The 18,885-nt window shown below is 40.0% G+C and overlaps 1 protein-coding gene across 1 annotated transcript in view; it reads right to left on the reverse strand.

Moving 5' to 3' along the window:
• Positions 1-2,854: 2,854 nt before the first annotated feature.
• The window catches only part of grik3 (glutamate ionotropic receptor kainate type subunit 3), a gene marked incomplete at its 5' end in the record, with an annotated part of 86,601 nt that continues 70,570 nt past the window's right edge, over positions 2,855-18,885 (reverse strand). Inside the window, 6 exons of the mRNA XM_079274648.1 lie at positions 2,855-3,139; positions 3,839-4,089; positions 4,311-4,536; positions 7,044-7,261; positions 12,366-12,484; positions 16,611-16,834. Coding sequence (XP_079130774.1) covers positions 2,945-3,139; positions 3,839-4,089; positions 4,311-4,536; positions 7,044-7,261; positions 12,366-12,484; positions 16,611-16,834 — 1,233 coding nt within the window. The 3' untranslated portion in view covers positions 2,855-2,944. The remainder of the gene's footprint in view (positions 3,140-3,838; positions 4,090-4,310; positions 4,537-7,043; positions 7,262-12,365; positions 12,485-16,610; positions 16,835-18,885) is intronic.

An 18,885-nucleotide genomic window follows, 5' to 3' on the forward strand; every position in this document is an offset into this window, starting at 1 on the left:
TTCTGCATGTCCACAAAGAAAACCCTGGTTGTCACCAACATAATTATCATCTTGTTTGTGAGGTTTTCCGCCAAATGATGGTTAGCTGTGCAACTCAAAAGAAAGGTATACATAAAAAGGCATACCGTCGTGACAGCTGGAAAATCAAAACTCATATCACACACACACACTGCTAATGGAACACAGGTTATGTAGCTTACATTTTGCGTTACTTTTCGCCCACGTTTCATGAATTTTGTTGAAAATGACATTATTATTCACATAAATTTGTAAAAAAAGATGGATGTATTCAGCAACCAAACTGACTGAATCAGCCAAATCAGAAAACTCTGTCGTAATACCAACTAATTTGGATTATGATGATATTTTCAATTATTTTCTTATTTTCACATATTACAGAGGTGAAACACAAGAGGCTTTTGAATCACCTGCATGGGAAGCTACAGTACACATGAAGGTAACAGTAATATCGTATAACCACGCATCAGCTGCGGCCGTACTTTAGATCGCGCCCTGATCGGGATTTCAAGAGCAGTAAAGGTCCAGTTACACAAGATAAATCCTATTTTCCCTATTTCAAGAGAGTGTCCCCGAAATTCTTGGGGAAGCTCTATTTCCATTTCATATTCAACTTAAAGAAATATATCAGCCATCATAAAAGAAGATTTACATACAGTTTCCCATCTGGATGATAGCACTCTGATATACCATACTATAATGCATTTCTATTAAATAAATAAACAAGGTTTGGGGGCTGTGGAACCGGGGTAAAGTGAGGAAGTAAGTTAAAGAGACCTCTCTAATGAAATAAATAGCATCTATAACATATTTGACTGTGAACAGAATTCATTTATAACAGTATAAATTTAGCAAAATACATTTTCTCCTGCTGATCTTATCTACATACTCTACTTTGCAGAAGGGAATCCATAGACAATTATACAGTGAATCTCTACCAAAACCAACGCTAAGTTATACAGATTGGAGTTTTCTTGAATCATAGATGGGTACGTTTTTAGTTTTTTTTTGTCTTGACTTATTGACTTCACAAACCTCACAGAGGTTTGCTGTTCGTTGGGCTCCCGGCTGATAGCAGCTCATAGACTCCTCGGATCTTCCTACGGCATGACATTTGCTGAAGATAAACACTTATTCAATCGGTATTAAAGTCAACATGACCACACAAAATCATCATCTGTCTTTTATCTATTCACCACGTTATCAACTCGGCATGTTCACACACTACACGTATGGATTGACTCTGTCCACACACCAGGTAATTTAACAGGAAAAGCTGGTGACTGAGATAACCTTCAAACCAAACCATGGCGAAGTTTTCATAAACGCCCGTAATGCAAAACAATCAGTTTCCTGCCAAAAATCAACCTGAAAGAAATGAAGTAACTGTTCAAAAAATGTGTTCAGACGTATTTTGGACATTCAATGATCCCGTAGCCACACAAGTCCAGAACGAAGTTTGATGGATATGTCACAATTGAATGCACTCAAAAAAATGCTCTTTAGTTTTAAGGTCACAGTCTCTTACCCGTTATCGGTGACTTACAATTACTTATTAAACATATAAACAGAAATACCTGTTCCAATGCCTTCCACCCAGTCTGTATACTGTATATGCATATACAAAAATAACATATATACACATATAAGTACAGACATGCTACCATTTCATCAGAGTTGAGCACGGACTTTTAAAATTGTTCCGTATACTCAATATTTCTGTCGTTATCCTTTTAGAAATTACACAGGACCATGGTTCTATTTTTTTCTTATGCTTTTCATGCTATGATTGTTTCACATTATAGTGTTGCTCACCATACTTTAAGGTGACGTGGTTTGCACCAGCTAATACATTACAGTGCCACGACTGTGCCAATTACAATTTGCTTTGAATACATATTACCCTGCATGGTTGGAAACACTGTTCTAGCAAAGATCCCTTAATAGTCCCTTTTAAACCACTCTAATTTACTTTGCATTGAACGCAAGGGTAGTGCTTTCTAAAAAGCAGAGTGAGCAGGAATTGGCCCGAATTGTACTGTATCTAGTTCTGTTGAATGGCCAGATCTTTTGGCAATCAATTTTGTGAACTGATTAAAAATTCAATAACGTAAAAAGAATCCTGAAGACATGAAATGTTCTTCTGCTCCAATCAATCACTGTATCAATGATTAATTGCTTGTGTGTAACAACATAGTTCATTTCACATGACCGTGAAACAGTTCTGTCTCTCTATGGGTTTCCACCAACGATAATATTGCAGTAACTGAGTATTCCTTCAGGTTATCCTATGTGTACCTGTGAACCATGCTTTCAAAAGATCCGGTCTCATAACCTGCAGCTTAGGACTCAAAGATAAACACCGGAGCCTCGACAAGTTTGAGGTAACAATATTTCCTGCCTTCAGAGGCCTTTTCAGGAGTTTTGATGAAGGTGAGAACTTGATATCATAATCTTAATGTATATGGCAAAACTCTTGTCTGATGAAAACGACTCTCCATGAATCTGTCACTTATTGCCATTTGTAACAAAGCCTTTCATCTCACTTTAGTCCATATTTTCCAATAACATTTTCAGTCTTTTCACTGAGAGAGGATTCCTTTAACAATGTGTATTTTCTTGTGTTTTTGTGTTGCGCACGTAAACATCAGACTTGAAACTGATTTTTTGGGGTGTACTGTTTTCCTAAAACCTCCCCCAAATATTATAAATATCATTTGTACCTCTTGTGGTTTGGAATACAGTGGTGAACGTTGTCATACCTGTGTGGCTGATGCTGCCATTTTGAGTTGCCCATGTTTTGTTAGTGTCCCCATGTCACTGTGGTTAATGAATCTGGTGATCCCGTCTATGCCATTGTCTCTAGTCTCTGGCATCACCCCTGACAAGTTGCTCAGGAGGTTCTTGCCCTGGGGGGAACACATTGTCACGGAAACACGGGAGTCATCCCAGTGCTGCAGCTCATGTTGTCCTTTCCCGGGAGTCGTCGGTCGTTGTAGGCGTGCATGTTGATCACTGCATCCGTCTTCACCATGACTGGAGGCCGAGGCTTGTGTTTCACCCGCCTGTTGCAGGTGAACGACAGTCTGATCTCGTCCGCCATGGCACTGCACAAAGACCTCTGGACGAAAAGGGAGGATGCGGGGAGGGGAGCAAGAAGGAGAAGAGGGTAAAGGGACGGGGGGGGGGAGGGTAAATGCTTTAGCTTTAAATTGTTCTGACAGCAGAGTGTCGACAGTCTAAAGAGCACAACATGCGTCAGAACGTAACATTCGCGTTGTGCCAGTGGTCGCGTGCGTGTATGTGCGCGCCTGCGTCCATGGCTGTCAGCAATGTCGAATCGCACCACCGCCACATGTAGCCGGCACACGGTTCATTATTGCTGCTGTGTCAGGAAGAGTGTGGTGCATGAGCATGCATGCAACTACGCACTCAAATTAGTGATTCACAACAGTAAAGGGTTCATGCTATTCTGACAACTCCAATGACTAACAATGGATTCATTCTCTATGCTCCAATTTGCAATTATGCCTGTTAAAATAAGTCAATGTTGTGGCGTTATGGCCCGAGTAGGCAGGAAAATCCTTTGATAATGTGTTTGAACTAAAAGCCAGAGCACGGCGTTGGTTTACAGGCTACGTGTAAGTATCATCACAAAATAGGCTTAGTTAGCAACTCCTTTGCTAAAATCGAGGGTGAGTTAAACTGAAATGCTAGCGGAATGTAATTAAATTAGTGTCGGGCTAATGTTCCAAACCACAGAGTAAAGATCAAATAAAGACAATGACACATTAGGCATGTGATTTATGGGGACATGTACCTGCTCACGTTCTGCAGTCTTCCTTAGCTTGTAGACAAATTCAGCAATCGCCACAAAAACAGACAGCACGAGACCAGATGCCAGCACAATGAATATACCACCCAGGTTCTGGATCCCCATGGGGCCTGTCTCGTGATCGTCTTCATCCAAGCAGCTGCTCCCACTCCACCACTTCTCCTTCAGCATTTGTAGGCGCCCATCCTCCAAGATGCTTAGGATTGCTATAGTGATTTTGTCCCTGTATGGGGAGCCTGGAAGCAACATAAGGCCTGTTTTACTTTGGAAGAAATGCCATCTGGAGTCTGTGATAATAAGGTTCATAAACACGTTGTGGCATACCGTCTAACTGGTCGCAAAAAAAAACGTATGCTGCTGCGTTGTCAAAAAAGAAATCCCCTTCAAAAGGCAACATATTTGAAGAGGTTGATTTTTTTTTTTTAGCAGGCAGCCTCAAACGTTCACAGGTTCTTACCGAGGGGAGTGCCGATGCCATAGCCTTTGCTGTCGATGATCCCTCCCACCTGTGTCAGGTTACAGTTCTTCTTAGTGATGTAATCGATAGTTGTGGACTCCATTATGAGGGCATAGTCTGACTTCAGCACCCTCTGAATCCCATCCTCAATAGACTTCACCAGTGATGTGCTCGGCCTGCTGCTCATAAAGGCCCACATCTTCTCAAAAGTAGAAACCTTCGATTTCTGTAAGGGACAGAAAGAGCCAGATAAAGAAAGCATGTGCCTTTTGAACCTCATTTGAGCAATCTACCTGGTTGCAAGTGAATAAAAAGTGGTTGAACAATATACAATGCTCTTACCATTTAAAAAAAAGAAGGTTTGAGCTTGAACAGAATTACTTTGAAACATTATAGCCAAAGGTGTTACAGCTGAACATACTGCTAACCATACAATCTCACTGGTACCTCTGTTTTTTATGTTTGAATAGAAAAGGTACATATAATATTTGTTCACTTACATTATTAGAGAATACAGATTTCAGCCAGTAATGAAATAGATATGCATGATTACATACTGCTGATCGCCATTGTCTCGGGATTAAAGGACAGTAAATTGAAGCTTTGTGCCCATCTATTCTCATAAGTGCTACTGAAGCAGCAATAATATAATGCCTCTCCGTTAGTCTTGCATCAGGCTATGTGGTATTTCATGCAATTTTGTATGAGGTCACATGTATGCCATGTCTAATCCTAGATAATTACTGTCTAAAGACTATAAGCCATTTCAAATTGTGAAAGATGCTGTTATAAGAAGCCCTCCATTATGTTTAACTACAGTAGAAACACAGTCCTGCTTGCCTAAAATGAAGGTATGATAGTCTGATATTAAAACGTAAAAGTACCAATTAGGGTGTATAGCAAGTGTTGCCAAGTTGGCATCTTTGTCGCTGGAGATTTGAAGATGAGGTCAGAATGGAAGATGGACCATATGGCACATTGCTGCGATGTGTAATTCCAAAAAATTCTACTCTTCAAGGCTTGCTTTAGTTGTGTTTTAACGAAGCAAGTATTTCATTTAAAATATGTGCATTTCCTGTTTTATGCAAATATCCACTTTACATTAAAATAATAGGGTAAAAGTATAACATTTATCATTTTTGATGCTTTACACTGAGATTGTTGAAAAGAAGGCTTTTGAGTGACATGACAACCTCCTGGCCAGCAGTGGCTACAAACCTCTGATGACGTTTATAAAGCAACGTGTCTGTTTCAACAGGATCTTAATGCCATTGACGTATCGAGTTGTACAGTAGATAATGTCTTCTTGTTGGCTGTCAGAGTTTCTGGTCAGCCATTACTGAAGTTCGCTGGTGAATTCATTCATGTATCTAAGAGAAGTTACAATATACTCACTCCGTCTTTTAGGGCCAGGATGCATATTTGGAGGTGCATAACTACAGTATAGTGTTTTTTGGAATTGCAAAAATTGAGCCGAATTGAGAGCAAAAAACAGACGATTTAAGTATGTCACCGAATCACGAGTTCAGGACCAAATCCATACAGTTACATCCATCTGCAAAGCCTGCATCTACTTCACGGTCTCCTCAGTATTTATCATGCTTTTCTGGCTCATTGAATTTACTTCATCAGGCCTTTCTGGAAGTGCAAGGGGGAGCAGAGGGCACTTGAGCCGTGCAACTCTGATGAGGTAATTAAACACCTGTTTCTCCTATTTATGACGCTGAAGTCACAAGGATGATTTATCGACGAACGTAAAATGATCTTTTAAAGTTTCTTCGACGTGGCTATTCAGAGGAACAGAAGGTTGATTTCTTTTCAAAGTGTCAACGAGTTGAGTTGGATCCAGGTGCACTAATTGTCATTACATGACATTTCATATTCATGGGATGCAAAAAGTAAGTTGTCTTACAGTGTTGTGATTTTTTTGGCTTGCATGTGGCTGCAATTCCAAGTCACCACTATTGTTTAAATCTATATGGTATAAGCAACAACCCTGAACCCAATAACATCATCAAAGCTGGGGGATTCAGAACACAAACAATTCTGCAGATTCAACAATGAGGCATGCAGTGTTCCTGAGCTACACTACAATTGTTTTAGGCATTAAAATAGGGCATACAGATGCCCTAGAAGAATTGTTAGCTTTCCTGCTATTGCATTTCATAAACTTATGGACTGCCTTCAATTGAAATGTGCAGTGTTTTCATTTTCTTACTCAGAGAAACTGTAACTCTGTTACATGTGTTATTCAGCGCAGAAGCAGAAGCATCTAAAGCAATGCTCAAAATAATAAAATAAATTCGAAGAACCTGCAGGCACGCTGAAACTGTGGAATAAAAAAATCATCATGGAGGAACACATCACACAGTGTAAAAAAGTGGAGAAACTGAAGATTTTTCCTTTGCTGTGGGAATTAAGATCTAACTATATTATATATATATATATATATATATATAATACATATGTATATATCACTAATAACTAAAGAACCAACATCTTAACTTAATAGTCTCCTCTGCATTGCTCTGTGTTATTGATTTTTTTTCTAAAGTAATTGTTTCACATACATTTCACATCATTATTATTACTACTGTACATGTTTGCACGAGGCATGCTTCAGCTACACTATGGCTGTTTTTACACTGGAACCGATCTCTATTGCTGTTGACACATCTTATCTGATCTCCGTAGTAACTTCAGTGATGTATCAAACTTGTATTCATGCTATACCTTGAAGAAAGTCATGGTTGCGCCATCTTTGACCACGCCATACTCAATCTTGGTCTGCTTAGCGATGTCATCGGCTGAGTCCACAGGCGAGTCCATTCTCTCCACGGTGAGAAAAGCTGCTAAATTAGCTGTGTAGGATGATATGATGATGAGTGTGAAGAACCACCACATCCCACCGATGATCCTGGTAGACAGGGCTTTGGGCATCAGTTCTGAGCCTGTACGCAACACAAAGTGAGAGGCCATGAAGCAATTATCGAGATGAACTTGTACCTGCCAACACAAAAGCAGAACATCATGCCCTGCGTTTTTGTTAATAAGCCTGCAAATGTTTTTGGCAGTGCCACCGGAAATAAAGCCAGTTTGGCAGTTTAGCCAAAATCGAATTTAACTATTCAGAATGTGTGTGTTCCTCAGGCTTCTACACTCGGTTCTGAACAATAACTCACATACTCACTATGTAGTCAATAACACTGGCAGATGACTGTCATTTTATATTGTGAACTCACATTGGTAATAAAGTGTTTTTATTGAAAATATGTGTATCAAAAACTTTGAATGAAGGAGTATAAAATCTATCCCTACACCGTATTTCATTATTTCTAGTGTGCTTTAGTTGGATTGAGGCATTTGCTGCATAATTGTTGTCGCTAACACATAAAAGATGAACTGATTAATACCATTTGCAGTTGATCCTATAGTCTAGGACTGAATCGTTCATCTGAAATGAGATTTGATGAACCATATGTGTAATTCACACTACTACGGTTTCCTTTCATCCTCCTATTATGTCATTTATGGCTCATCATGTTTACCAGATGTCCACACGAATATATTTTGCAGTCAAATCATTAGTCTGTATAAAAAAAACTAAAAATCAAGATGTAATGGATAGCCACACTGACAGTCCACTTCAGCATCAGCAGTGACTTTGAGTGGTCCTCTGCTCAGTAATACTGTGATTATAATGGCTCACTGACTGGTGTTGAAGTTACTTTATATCTCATATCTGACAACCTTTAAAATACCCTTGTGCTTTTTGCACTGTTACTATACAGAGAAGATTTATGAGGGCAATTCTAAAGAGTAACAAGTCCACAGAAGGGGGGCAGAGTGGTCAGCTCTTTGACCTCTTCCACCAAATTGTCCTTTGTGGTTTGACAAAGACTACATGGCTACAAACAAGGGAAGACAGTAGCATCGCTTAATTCACTATTGCAGCGTAAGGATCCAAATGCATTCTCTTGTTGCACCAACAATGAAATGAAACAACGGGTAACTCAATTGAATTCCACACTATAAAGTGCTGTTGCCAGCATGGAACAGCATATGGCGCTGGAACAGAGAACTAATAAATACAAAACGCAGATCAGTCATATGGTGCCAGGGAAATGAAACGGTGTCAATATGCCATACATATGCTTGAGGAAGGACTCGTATCTTGTAAGCCAAGGTAATATAAATGTTCGTTCAGAGAAGACGATACTTATTCTATTTCAGTAACCAAAACATCACATCAATCTCACTGACTGTGGCACTGCTCATTCACATGAATGCTGCAAATAGCTGCCTAAGAATACATATTACACACCACTGAGGTGCCAGTAACGTTGCAGGATATGTGTTGTACCAAAATTGGCATTTTAGATTTTTTTCTTGTAATTGAAAATAATAAATCCTTATTATGCCATATTAGTTGAATTAAGAGTGCTTCGTAAAGTCACTGATGTAGATGCAGGCTTTAAATTCGTAAACAGTAATACTTTACTGTCTCTTTGAGTGCTGCAGGGATGTGTATCTTTGTAGGCCAATCCTAGAAGTGAGCATTGCACTGGTGCCCTAGACAAAAAGCCGATGGGATTTTTCCATTCGATTTTGGATTATTGCAGAAAATAAGGTCTGTGGCAAACACAAGTTCATGATAGGGCGACTGTGGCTAAGTGGAGAGCAGGGCCGTCCTTCAATCAGAGGATCGACGGTTCGATCTCCGGCTCCACTCAGCACATGTCGATGTGTCCTTGAGCAAGACACTTAACCCCAAAATTGCATTTGTTTGTTATTGCAAAAAATACAAGTGAGAATCTGAGGTATCCTAACTTTAACTTCTACTCACAGTAAGGGTTGTGTGCAAAAGCTCCTATCTATCTTGTTTGCCATTATTTATAAACTCTTAGTTCCCCAGGAGATGGTTCAAAAGTGCTTTTACAAAAACAAAAAAAAACTTAACTCATGGCCTATTTACTAGCATCAAAAGGCTTGAGAGAGCTTATTTGTTGATTATATAAAAAATTAGACTTGAATTTTCAACTTTAAATTGAGGTCGGAAGAAAACTGTGCTGTTGCATTTTTAACTCCTTTAAGATTTGCTGTATCATCCAGCCTTATGATTTATATATCAACGTGAACATAGAGTTGCGAGGCTTGTGTTTCCAGTCTGTTTCAATAGTTTTTCAGTCATGCATAAATATTCTCAATTAACCAGCACTGAAGGAAACTATCAGTGGTTTTAAACTTAATGTTGACTGAGGTTGAATTCCTGTATTCCATTCATTTATTTTTCTTGCGGCATCTGTGAATACGATACACACAAGGGGAGTTAATGTATAATGGATACACTATATCTATAGTATATACAGTATAGTATAGTATCTATAGTATATACATCATGCAGAAGTCAGTCTGACACTGCTGTTGTCATTTTGAATAAATGAACAGAATGCTTTGTCTCGAACGATGCTTTTTTAAATTTTTGGTCTGGGGGAAAAAAAAAGCTGGTCTCTGTGGATTCAGTCGTGCATCATGCTAAACATGAAGTACCAGTTTTCTGCCCACTAGCAAGGCCTCACTTTAACATGAGAAAACAAGGCTTTCCCATGAGAATGATTGCCTGCACTTAGCATTCGCTCTGTGGAGTCACTGCACAATAACTCCCGTCCAAAGCTTGAGGCTTTTACTTGTTAATTGCTTTTGAATGATACCACTTGTGAATGGAAATGTTTATTCCATTGCAAGTAAATCTTGTTCTGAATCTCAAGAAGGGGCAATGTCACAACTGCAGTTTCTTAAACGCAAGACAAAATGTCAGCGCGTATTAGTCCTCGCATAAAGAACCAAATAAAGAGTACAATATTTTGGGCTTTAATTACGCATCTCGGTGATGTTTAGAGTATAAATATATTTTAGCAAATCAAAGAATAATGTCAGTGAGAATGCGAGAATTGGGAATAAGTGAACTCATAAATCAAACATACTTTCTAAAATGATTTTACGTGGAGAAACCAATTTGCAGGAAATGATCAGACATATGTTTGTTGTGAGCAACAGCCTACTGAGACCCCCAGGAACGCATTTGAAGTACACAAAGTGTTTGGTTTTGCACCTCCTCATGTTTTGCGGTCTTTGTCTTGTCTCTGACACCTCCCTCCCACAGACAAGCTGGCAGAATTTCTTTTTTTTTTTTATTTGTGCATCTCCTCAAACACGACCATTTGCATTTTAAACATGTCAAGGAAATGGCTTCCGTCTCAGCTGCTGTCACTGTGTTTGGCAGACAAGTAGAGGTTGTCTGTTAATGTGACACAGGCAAAATATACCCTGCTGCAGATACCGCCGTGCAGCATGTGTTACAAGGTGGAAGCCAGAATCTCTCTGTCAATTTCAACTCAAAATATTTATATGTTTAAAATCATCGTGAAGGTAATTTTGACAATACTCAATGAAACATGAAAAATACACCCACCACATATCAATTCACAATGCAGATAAACCTGCTGGAAAACACACATGATCTTAATATTAACTTCGATATCCAATTGTGACATTTTCTTATTTAAGGAACTGTGAATACAAACTGATTAGCAGCAGCAGTTTCAGTTAACCCTGTGAGCCATGATACAAATTATAATAGGGACTTCTTCCCAGTTTAGTTTCATAATAAAGGCAACGAACTAGCTCATTTTGTTTTGATTTTCTGTCTCCTCTCCCTGCCGGCATGCTGGTGCTACACTCGCAGCCCTTTGCCTGCACTGGCAAATTGGCAGAGCTGCTATGCAGTTTCACAAGAGTGCTGCCGAGCTTCTGTGCTTAATGAATTGCTGAATGTGTTTGCTATCCTTATGGGCAAAGATCCACTGTCGAGTCTCTCTAAGCCTCTTTGATTTGTCTTGTTACATTGAGGTTAAGCATTTTATTACTCGGGTCTTTTTTTTCCTCCACAGTTGACTTCATTATTATACTCCTGGGCCTTAATTTACTTACCTATCCCTTAAAGAGACATCTAGTAAATGAAAACTTGGGTTGTATCCCTTTGGTTTTTCAGGCAAAAGGTATAGTTAAATCTGCAGTGGGAGGTTTCGTGATACATGGTGGGTTCTCGTGCTGAATGAAGAAAGTGTTTATTTTGTTCAGACTTCTTTCAGCATTATACATCGACATCAAACAAGACTAAGGGTGCTCCGATGTCGGCGATGTCGCATCAATTCTAAGTTGAAATTATTTCAATCCTCATTTGTCTGCTGTCTCTCCTGTTCTTTAAATTACTCTTTGAGCAACACAGCTGGACAAACACATGCGTGCCGTCCGTCTGATTTGATTTATTTTTTTTTCGTGAGGGAGAAACAGTTTTTGGACCGGGTTGAAAATGTTTTAATGTGGACACACACACACACACGCTCACGCACATACACACTCGAAGAGCAAAGGAGCATAATTGCTTGTTGATGGGTGAAATGGTTTCATATAGACCCCGTAATCAGTGATCGGATCAGACGATCCTGCTTCCAGCGATCGGTGGTTGGCCCCAACAATCAATAGCTGAGCACCATTAAAGATCATAATGACATTTAATTGTTAGGCTACTTGTTGGACAGTTAGGCGCGAGACATAGAAACCTTCTCAGTGCTGAAAACATCACACCAGCCAGCTCTAGCATGGCTGACAGCTGGCATTTGTCAGACATGTTCCTCAACTAACCCTTTTCGTCCCAACACTCGGAAAGCTCTTGAGCAGGGCCAGCAACTGCGTTACGGGGAAATAAATGCAGCAATGTTTTCCATCCTTTCCTGACAATCTCTGACAAGTGCCTGGCACCTGCTCTAACCTTTTTAAACAGCAGGTAGGTGACAACAGCCTTCCTTTGTCATGTAAGGCTGAGCTCTGCAGTTGTTCTTGACAGATAAATGTCTTATGAAACAGACACGGAATGGAAACCATGGAGCTTGTCAGTTAAAGAGGGAGAAAGAGAGTGCTAGCAGCACATGGGGAAAGGGGGGTGGTTTGACACTATCGTTTTTGACAGGGAAGAGCATGTGTGCGCTACCAAACCTTGTTGCATTAAGGAACCAACTCCAAACCAGAAGCTGTTCAGGAGGGTGAAGTTGTTCTCCACCACATCAGATCCAGGGTTACAAGGATGGGCATCGTACCATTCATATGGGCTGAACCTGAGAACAAGAACAGAAGTTGGAAAGCTCTTTTTAATAAATCTTTATCTTTATAAGATCTAAAAAAAATAACAACACAAGAATATGTTCCTGATCCCTCTTGAACACCATTCCTTCCTCAAGTAGAATCTCAAAAACTGAATCATATCAGCTTGAGAGCTATTCTGAGAGTTAAAGCTGTTTTCGAGTTCCACCTAATTGGTTTGGAGTAACACGACTACAGTATTGATGACTGCAGTAGAGCAGCAGCTCGACAAAACAGTACCCGCATTAACTGATGCTTTGGGCCACTTGGTGGCAGCAGAACAAGCAGTAAACACAACCTTGACTAACCCGAAGGAGTTGTTTTGGCAAACGTGTTAGCAATTTGGATGTTTAAATATCCAGCAAACACAGAGCAATACCAGCATTTGTTTGAATGCATGTTTGTGGCTACCTGATAACGTCCAATATTCACTCTGTTTTGGTCTCCACCTACTCCGAATACTAATATCTGTCTCTTTAGCTGCTACGTGCTCCACTATGTTCATTAGTTCCTCGCAGATTTTGTTTGTCGGACGTTTGGGGCTGGGAGATCAGCATACAGTCGGTTGATAAGAGCTTTTTCACCGAGAACAACTGCCCACTGCTGCTCCAAACACAGCTCATGAGAGCAGTAAGACTGAACCCGAGCTATTAAGCTGCAAGCCATGTAAACCAACATGATGTGCTGACGTTGAAAAGCTCTATGAAGGTGAGGGGAAGTGTAGAGTTGGGTGACAGTTTTCTGTGGGTTCATCACTATGAGCAACAGCTTTCAAATCAAACAGTTTTTTGATCCATTGCTCATGTGACTCTACTTTTCACATGTTGGGAACAATGTGATCACCCACCCATACATTTTGAGTCGTTTTGGGTTTTTACACTCTGAAACTTCTGCATATTGTCATATAAAAACATTTTTAAAATTTCTGGTCATGATTTAGCCTTAGCTCAAAACAGTTTTTTATTCAGTATGTGTATACCTTGTACCTGAATACTTTGAATTACCTTGTTGTTGAAATGTGCTATAACTTGCCTTGCCTTACTAAAGCTGACCAACAAGGGCTCAGAAATCTCATTTCTTTAGAGTACAAAATGTCATATTTGAGAATGTGAGGCATTAAGACTCCAATGAAACCATAAAGAAGATCTTTCCATATCTCTGCCATTTAGTTTGACACCAGCTGCACACCTTTCATTGCACAAGCCATTTTCAGAGGCAGATTCTGAGATAAAACATTGTAAATGTCACTACTTTCCCCCTCTTTTTAAAATTCATATCATGTAAAATATCTTTTTCTGCCTCTTTACTCTGGGCACAATTGGATCCGTTAGATTCCAGATAGAATCTCCCCAATAAGTGGCATATCTTTGACTTTGATGAGATAGAGTAGAAAGGGCTAATGACAGAAAAAAAAAAAACTATTTCTTCAAAAGCTAGATAAGTAACTAAAATGGTCCACAACACTGGAACCCACAATGGTGTATCCTCAAGTGCTGAGTTAGAATTCTCTAGAAAGATTTAATTGACTGAAATGTATATTGTTCAACAGATAGTTACACTTCAATCTAATTACATGGTGCAGAGATATTTTCGAACATGTCAGCAATCTATTTTAATCAGACACTGAACAGGACTGATGGTTAATCATTAAAAGCCTCTAAAATGGAGCTTTTTCCAGCCAAAGTATTTCTCATCGTAGTTAAGCAATCAGACATCTAAAGTGATGGACAATACGAGGGTGCTTTTAGTCAATGTTGGCATACCATAGTTTTATTTATTGTGCATTAAAATACAATACGCGGTCTAGTGTTTTCATCTCAAAGTGTTTCTCTTAATATTCATGTCCCCTTCATAACATTTGCAGAAATCAGAGATGCCTTGGGCAGCTGTTTGGTTCTCCCTACCATTCCAATTAATTCCTTCAGTCTCATTTCATTTGACTTCAATGTGAAATGGAAAGCCATGGTCAAATGACATGTAATAGTGAAGAGGCATGGGAAATGGGAAAGGCCTTCTGCACAATACAAAACTGCACATGAACTGGACTTAAACAGGCCACACGGGAAGAAAAGGGCAATGTTCCTTTTCACTCATGTAATTGCAACTTCTACACAAACAAGGTGCTGGTGCGTATTCAATATCCCTGGTTTTCTGCGAATTTCTAAAAAGGCTGTGTCGGTTAGCACAGCCATGAGCTGAATGACCCCGACACAAAACTGTCTGCTAAACAACACCATTAGCTGTCTGCCAAGAGTGCAGCCCACACGTAGAGTAGAGGAGGTGGTCTCGAAACAGCTTGGTGTCCAAACATAACTACTTCAGCCCCATGCAGCAACAGGTAGTGACATCCATTCATTTGCAGTTCCAATTTATTTTCACACCCCAATAACACTGTACTTTTTCTGTCTCATATTAATTATTTAATATGCAGCTATAATACATCAGTAGTTTATGTTCATTGGCAAGATGTTAATACCCAAAGACACTTACATGTCATATATTTGGCCAAAAATAAATTGCATGGTTAATGGAAACACTAAGTGTTGCTATGTCAGCCATTTGAAATATATTGCAAAGGCTGTAAGTCGCTACAGATAGACGTCGCGCAACACACTCGGATCCACAAAGTGATTTAATGTTGTTTTGCTTTCATTACAACAGTTTCATTTTCTCCGAAAATACAAGTGTAATTGCTTTTAATACATCGACCTTTTATACAGTCAAACACTTTCACTTTTGAATATTTTTGTTATCACTCTTGGAAATGGTGGTAGAATCATAATTCCAATCACTAAGAGAAAGAGATATTTTGCACCCATACCAGCCTAGACAGAAGCCGAAACCAGGTCCCTGTGTAACTATGAGAGATGATAAGTATATACATGGAGAAACTCAAATCATTACACACTTATAGCGGGGCTGAAATGTTCTTCCACATCAACACGTCACCAAAATCTTCGAATCATTTTTCAGATGTGTTTCTCCAGGTTTCGAGCTATGGGTTTGAATGAGAGAGACAAAATATATTCTTGCTTAATGTCCTCTTAAATCATCCTTCGCTTTTAAATATAGGCTGTTTTAGATGCCGTTCATCTCCAGCTATGGACTAAAATATGCCTTTGGATGGGTACCTTGCAACATAATTATTGTAACGTAGCATAGCTTTTGAAAGCCAAAGTGTTTTCTGCCTAATATTGTTGGTAATGCCTTGACATGAGTCCAGTATTTAAAACAACCTACTTGTGCTGAAGTAGCCCTCTTATTGTTCACCGCTGTCTGTTTTATGCTCACACGATTTAAGGGATGCAGCAGCCTTCCAGCTTTCTAGGGCCGGCTTCCGAAAAAAACCTGATGCAACAATTTAAGATGATTTAGTACTTATGTGAAGCCACTCCAGAATTTCTTTGGTCTCGCAACAACGAATGAGGATAGAGGAGTGCAGCTGTTTGCTCTCGAGCCCGAGAAAGCCTTTCAGTTCCCGCTTTTCTAGAACTTCCTCAAGCAGCATTTTGCACAAGGAGCAGCAGGAAATACTCACAATGACACTAACGGGATATTCAGCATATTTATGAAAAAAAATACTTTTCAGCCATTCAACTTTTCAGTCAATCAACACCATGCCAGGCATTACATTTTTTTTGTAAATGCTAACGATCAACTATAAATAGCTTCCACTGATGAAATGTCCCATCAGGTGTGTCTATCTTTTCTCTTTGTACTTGTGAATATGATCATTAAGTTATGATTTTGTTTTTGCTTCAGCAAGTATTTCTTTATTTTAAGTGATCATTTTAAAGTGCGTCGTAAAGCTGCCTTGCCAATAAGAAAAAGACATACCACAGGAAATGAGAAATTGCACACTGAATGGGACTTTGCAACTTCACTGAAGGTTTTTCATTTCTATTCGTCCTCCCCACAGCCCATGCAGACATAACTGCCTTGATCACTACCCAGCATCTAACACAGTATGATAAACTGGCTGGTTTACACAAATCCCCGCCTGCTATGATATCAGAGTAAATTACTATGTCTATTGAGAGACCTCAAGGAGAAATGCATGAAGGACGGATACGACAAACAGTATGCAACGTGTGGACTTACCTGGCAATGACAAAAAGGACACAGCTAACACCCAGGTAGGCCAAGAGGATGTAGACCCAGATGTCAGGAGTCATGGGGTTGAGGAAGGAGAAGAAGCCGTTGTTGGTGGTATTGGGTTTGCGGTACAGTATGCTGATGCCCATGTTCATGAAGGGCTTGGAGAAGTCGATGACCTTTTCACGCACGTAGGTTATGGTGAGAGGAGCCACTGCCAAGTCAGCTCTCTGTCGCGGAAAAACATAGAACATAAATAGAGAAAATCAGATTTCTATTTTCATACTGACAGTGTTTTTTTGGCAAAGCTTGCAGCGTTGCTCTGGAGTTCACAACGTCTGTCTGTTGGTCCACCACTTTGGTCCAGACTGAAATACTGTATCGCACCAATGAAATTTGGTTTGGCAGTCATTTGTAGTTCCCTAGAATATGAATTCTAATGACTTTGGTGAGCCCCTGACTTTTCTTGTAGTCCCACCATGAGATTGACCTGCTTTGAGTAAAATGTATCAACAATTATTGAATGAATTACCATGAAGTTTGGTGCAGACCTTCATGTCCCCCTCAGAATGACTTTTCTTAACTTCTGTAACTTGTCATGTCACACTTTTTTTCTAATACTTTGGTTTATGACCAAATAACTGCAAAACAAACGGCGTTCCCATCAGCCTCAGCTTTTCTTTTAGTGCTAATTAGCAAATTTTAACATCCCAACACACTCAAATGAGATGGTGAAGATGTTGAACGCTATACATGCTGCATGCTAGCGTTGAACTTTTGAACATGTTAGCATGCAAACTAAAAAAATATCTCAGCTATGTCCAAGCACTGTCTCTCACACAGCCACTGTAGACTCTTCCTCATGCTATATCACTGATACTGTCAATTATGTATTTGGAGGATACAACCGGGTTAGATATGGTGTGTCTTTCAGTTGAAGTTCGGATACACACAATAATATACGGCGGTGGCACTCTCTGTGAAACGTACAATGTGAAGGTGAAATATGTTTCTGTCTCTTTGATGATGCCTTTCGCATTGCTCCAATGTATCAGATGTAGTGCCATCTATGAAGCCCTTATCTAGTGTCAATAGAATGACATATGACACCATATAGCTTTATGCAATGGACACGGCTGAGCATGACAAATAAGTTGCCGACACTATTATATGCGTTTGACTGCATATTCAGAAGGTTACCATTTAAATTTGCGGCCCCCGCAACTCCCCTGCAACCCGGCTGGACAGGAGGTTAATGAAACCAGCTGCTTGGTTCACGCTCGGATAACTCTTTCCTCCGAGAAACGACACAACTCAAAAAAGGGAGGCTTTCTTTTCTTCCTACATACTGAGGGGCAAGAGAGGAACAGGGCTTGTCCACCGCTCACCGTACAGCATTTTCACTAAATACAATGAGATCTCATGTTTGTTTTGGGTCTTTATGCAAAATCGTTAGACCTGATCCCACAGGAACTGAATCTGCAGGTTCCAAAGCCACACATAGCTTTAATCTCGACGAAAAGAGATGGAGCTGAATGATGGAGCCATGTTCTGCAAACCTCTTGCGATGTGGTTGTACTGCATGGCAACTTATTTGTTTTTTAAAACCCTTAAAACCACGTTAAGGCTGTTCTTAACATGAGTTTGACTTTCCCTGTGGTTTACACAGCTCATTCCTCAGATTCATGTGATAACTACCACATGGCAGTAAACAAAGGTCAGAAAGGAAACATTTCACCTTTGGGTCTGGCACTGCGGATTGTGCACTCCTGTGGTCAGCACCATGGCAGCTAAATACACGGTGGCCTCTGAAGAGATGGAAAGATGGGAAAACCGATGATTCCTGCCGTGCATCTGCTGTCCCTCTTAAACTATTCAAATTTGTACATCACATACTGGTCCCTCTGTTCTCTGCTGCCAACTGCAGCTTTGAACCAACCTGCCACTCAGCTGGAAGATCAACCAGCATGTGATTCCAAACATCCCTACGGTGTACTAATATACATGCCGCATGTCCTTGTTCTGCTTTCTGCTTAGGCACACAAACTGGGCACAATCAAGATTCCCTGATGTGCCCTGCTGCGTGCCACATGGCTCTGTGTTATCTGGGTTTGCAGATGGTGGGCTTAGTAGTGTTCTCCCTCCGGACCTCCTCACCTGATGATAAAGTCACAACTTAGACGATCCATGCCACTTCAATCCATCGACTGTACACTGAACATACAGTACCTGAGCATTATTACCGTGAGCTCTTTCTTATTCTTATTTTTTATGAATTGAT

This window comes from Melanostigma gelatinosum (genome assembly GCF_949748355.1).
Source record: "Melanostigma gelatinosum genome assembly, chromosome: 9".
Lineage (NCBI taxonomy): Eukaryota > Metazoa > Chordata > Actinopteri > Perciformes > Zoarcidae > Melanostigma > Melanostigma gelatinosum.